This window comes from Bison bison, unplaced genomic scaffold (assembly GCF_000754665.1).
Source record: "Bison bison bison isolate TAMUID 2011002044 unplaced genomic scaffold, Bison_UMD1.0 scf7180017864378, whole genome shotgun sequence".
In the NCBI taxonomy this organism is placed as follows: Eukaryota; Metazoa; Chordata; class Mammalia; order Artiodactyla; family Bovidae; genus Bison; species Bison bison.
This window is the reverse complement of record NW_011494950.1, coordinates 339,682-343,757: the sequence shown is the minus strand read 5'-3', so window position 1 is coordinate 343,757 and position 4,076 is coordinate 339,682. Positions and strand designations below refer to the sequence as shown.

The 4,076-nt window shown below is 43.8% G+C and overlaps 1 protein-coding gene across 1 annotated transcript; it reads right to left on the bottom strand.

Annotated features, from left to right (window-relative positions):
* Window positions 1-2,033: 2,033 nt before the first annotated feature.
* Window positions 2,034-4,061, bottom strand: LOC105001034 (eukaryotic peptide chain release factor GTP-binding subunit ERF3B). The gene has a single exon (XM_010857152.1). It carries the CDS (start codon window positions 3,895-3,897, stop codon window positions 2,446-2,448), a length of 1,452 nt encoding a protein of 483 aa, XP_010855454.1. The 5' UTR covers window positions 3,898-4,061; the 3' UTR covers window positions 2,034-2,445.
* Window positions 4,062-4,076: the final 15 nt, after the last annotated feature.

Sequence of the window (4,076 nt, the reverse complement as noted above, 5' to 3'; positions counted from 1 at the left end):
TTAATTAAAAAGGGGGGGCGGGTGCTGAAAAACCCACGCTCGCACTTGCTGCTGAACCGAAATAATTCATTTGCCTTCCTCTCAGTCCCAGTTGATCAGCTGGGAGACAAATGTTGTTTTTTCAACTGTAGCCACCTCTGGGGAAGGGAGGGGCGACAGAGGAGCAGAGCGGGTGGGAGCAGGTATGGGGTCGGGGGACAGGAGGGGTGTCACAGATAACTACAGGAGCGGTGATCTCTCAAACACTTATAGTTGGACTTCAAATGTATTGTACTGAGGTGGGTGGATTTTTGGTTGCCTCCCCTACCTACCCACCGCCCACCCCCACCCCAGGAGATTTACCTTCCTAGTTCTGTTTGATTTCCTACGAAAGAAGTCTGGGCACTTGGCCACTGTTGGGGTGGAGAGGAAAGAAGAGATAGGAAGAAGGCGCAGGAGGGAGAGGCTAGGAACCCTAACCCTAACTACAGTCCCTCTATTTCCCCCCAACTCTGACATGTGGTCCCCTGCGAGGATGGACTTGTGTTGTGGCTGTCCTGGAAATTCCAGAATGTAGGTCGCCCACTGAATGGGTATTGTCACAAGTGGGGAGCAGGGTTAAGTGTGGTTGCAGGTGGGAGGCACCAACCCCTCCCACATAACTTTCCTACCAGCCAGGCTGCCCTCTTTCTACCCCACAGAATCTTTTGATTTAGGAATAAGATTGGTTACCATTTACCAAACACTTACATATACATTACTTCCTATGTTATCTCCCATCACTATGTTACACCTGGGTGCCAGGCACTTGCACTTCTGTTGCTCATTTGAGCTTCTCACCTACCCCAGGGAGATAATTGGATATTATTGCTTGTCTTAGAAATGAGCAAACTGTGGCTTAGAGAGATTAAATGGGTTACCCAGGTCACAGAAGTTGGAAATAGCAAAGCTAGGATTTGAACCCATATCGGCCTGATGTCAAAACCTATGCCCTGAACTACTGTGCATTGGTGACTGTTTCCCATTTGCACCATTCTTCCCTAAATAGTTAATCAACTATTAATCAACTGTTAATCAAAAGGCAAACCTCCCAAGCTTGGCATTCTGACAAACAGGGCAAGTATGAAAGTCCTTCCTGAATGTGAGACATTCCCTCCCAAACACACGTGCCTTCAGGATGGAAGACAAGCTTGGTAGGCCCTTTCTCTATCACGGGCTCATAATATGATTCCTGTTTTTTAAGTCAGGTTTATCAAGGTATCATTTGCTTTTCTTTTTTTTTTTTTTTGGCCGTCGTTCATGTGGCATGCGGAATCTTAGTTCCTTGACCAGGCATCCAACACGTATCCCCTGCAGTGGAAGTGTGGAGTCCTAATCACTGGACTGCCAGAGAAGTTCCTGCTGCTGCTGCTGCTGCTAAGTCGCTTCAGTCGTGTCTGACTCTGTGCGACCCCATAGACGGCAGCCAGCCAGGCTCCCCCGTCCCTGGGATTCTCCAGGCAAGAACACTGGAGCGGGTTGCCATTTCCTTCTCCAATGCATGAAAGTGAAAAGTGAAAGTGAAGTCACTCAGTCATGTCCGACTCTTAGCAACCCCATGGACTGCAGCCTACCAGGCTCCTCCATCCATGGGATTTTCCAGGCAAGAGTACTGGAGTGGGGTGCCATTGCCTTCTCCGAGAAGTCCCTATTAAGCTATAATTTTCATACCATAAAGTTCTCTTTTTTTAAAGTACTATTCAGTGAGTTTTGACAAATATCTTTACCAACACCAACACTATGAAGATATAGAAGATTTTCATTATCCACCAAAAGTTGTCTGAGCTCGTTTGCAGTCAATCCCATGCCCCATACCAACCTTTGGCAACAACTGATCTATTTCTGTAGTTTTCCCTTTTCCAGAATGTTGTATAAATGGAATCATATAGTATATATGCTTTTGAGTTAGTCACGACTGAAGTGACTTAGCAGAATTCAATTTGCTGATAATTTGTTGAGCAGTTCTTGGTCTGTGTTCATGAAAGATACTGGTCTCTAGTTTTCTTTTTTTTCAAATGGAATATTTTATTCACATGTTAGTTGTCTTTAACATGTACACACACACTGACACACTCTGATTGGTCTAATTGGAACAAGGGTTGTCTAAGTATCCTAAAGGAAAATGAAAAATTAAAAATATATTAATTTTTCATTGTTATAGACAATTACATCCACATCAGTTACAAAGATTTTACTGATTTTGTTCAAGGAAGCAGAATGGAATAGGAGGAGGAAATTGTGGGTAAATTCAGCAGTGACATAGCTGAGATCTCAACATGATAGCTGACAAAACATGGATTTTTGCTGTGGAATTTTTCTTTGCAAAAGATGGAGAAAAGTTTGTCAATGTGTAGTAAATAAGAGAAGATGGTGAACTTTATCATAGTCAATTCTCCCAGTATGGTATAGGGGCATCAAGAAAACTGCTTAGTCCTTCTCTGGGACCAGTTTCAGAACTTTGCCAATTGCAATGGTCTTACCCTCATCTCTTAAAGTAAAACGACCCATCTGAGGAAAATCTTTGAATGTCTCAAGGCAGATAGTTCCTGCTGTCCTTAAACGGGCAATGCACACTTGATCTTGCTTCACGAAGCGGGGCCGTGTCTTACTCTTTTCTCCTGATTTTTTATCTACCAAGGAGATTAAGGCTGTTATCTCAACTTCCTCAATACAAGTATGAATGTGCAGCACTGCATTATAACCTGGGCAGATGATGGATTTGTGCTCAATAATCACTATCTGAACATCAAATGTGCGTCCAGAATGGCAAAGATTAGTAGGATCACAGAGTATGAATCCTGGAAGAATCTCTTCTTCTTCAATTCCCTTCAGTCTGATTTTAAGGTTTTCACCTGGGGCTACATAATCAGTTTCAGCATCATCAGAAAGTATTCCAAGAACTTCCACATTGTGCTTGTTTGGCATCATCACAAGCTGCTGGCCTTTAAAAATGGATCCTGATTCCAGCTTTCCCAGGACCACAGTGCCCATATCCTTGTACTTATCCACAATTGGCAGTCTAATTGGTCCATCAATGGGTCTGTTGAAGTTTGGCATATTATCCAAATAGGGAATGAATGGTAATCCAGTGTACCAAGGGCAGAAATCTGATTGCTCTTTAATATTTGCCCCGGTCAGCCCTGAGCAGGGCATAAAGTGAATGTCCTTTTTGGGACTAAACCCGACTTTTTTCAAAAAGGGCACTAGCTTTTCTTTACATTCTTCATATCTCTCAACGCTCCAATTTACTGTGGGATCATCCATCTTATTAATAAGCACTATCAAATATTTCACCCCTGCCGTTTTTGCCAACATTGCATGTTCTCTTGTCTGTCCACCTTTTTCAAATCCAGTCTCAAACTCTCCTTTCCTGGCAGAGATTACCAGTACAGCCAAATCAGCTTGAGAAGCACCACCGATCATATTTGGGACAAAACTCTTATGGCCAGGGGCATCTAAAATTGTGAAATGTTTCTTTTCTGTTTCAAAATAGGCACGACCCACTTCTACTGTTTTACCCTTGTCTCGTTCTTCCTGGTTTGTATCTAAGGCCCAGGACAAATACCAAGTTTCTCTGTTTTTTTCTTTAGCTTCTCTTTCATATTTCTCAAGTGTTCTTTTGTCAACCATTCCTGTCAAAAACATGATCTGTCCTCCAATGGTTGACTTCCCGGCATCAACATGCCCAATGAATACCACATTTACGTGTTCTTTTTTAGGAGCACCTGAGGGTACGACCACAGATTTCGATTTTCTGATTTCCTCTTTCTCCATCATTTCCTGGCCACTTTCTTCTGGGGGCCCCGAATCTCCCAAGGAACTACCCCCTGGCTCGGCTTCACTTACTTCATTGTGCTCCCATGACTCTTCTAAAACCATCTCCACCTCTCCATTTTCTACAACAGGTTCTGAAAGTTCCGTGGTAACGGCTGAATTGGAACCTTCACGCCACAATAACTGTTCCTCTTTGGAATGTTCCACAGGTGCCCCGCCCTCCCCCGTCCCAGCCTTTTACCTTGAGGGTCGCCCGCGCCCGGACAGGTTTCATAGAATCCGGG

Excerpts from the sequence above, each read along its gene's own strand:
- LOC105001034 (XM_010857152.1), bottom strand. The coding sequence starts at position 3,897 with ATGGTTTTAGAAGAGTCATGGGAGCACAATGAAGTAAGTGAAGCCGAG.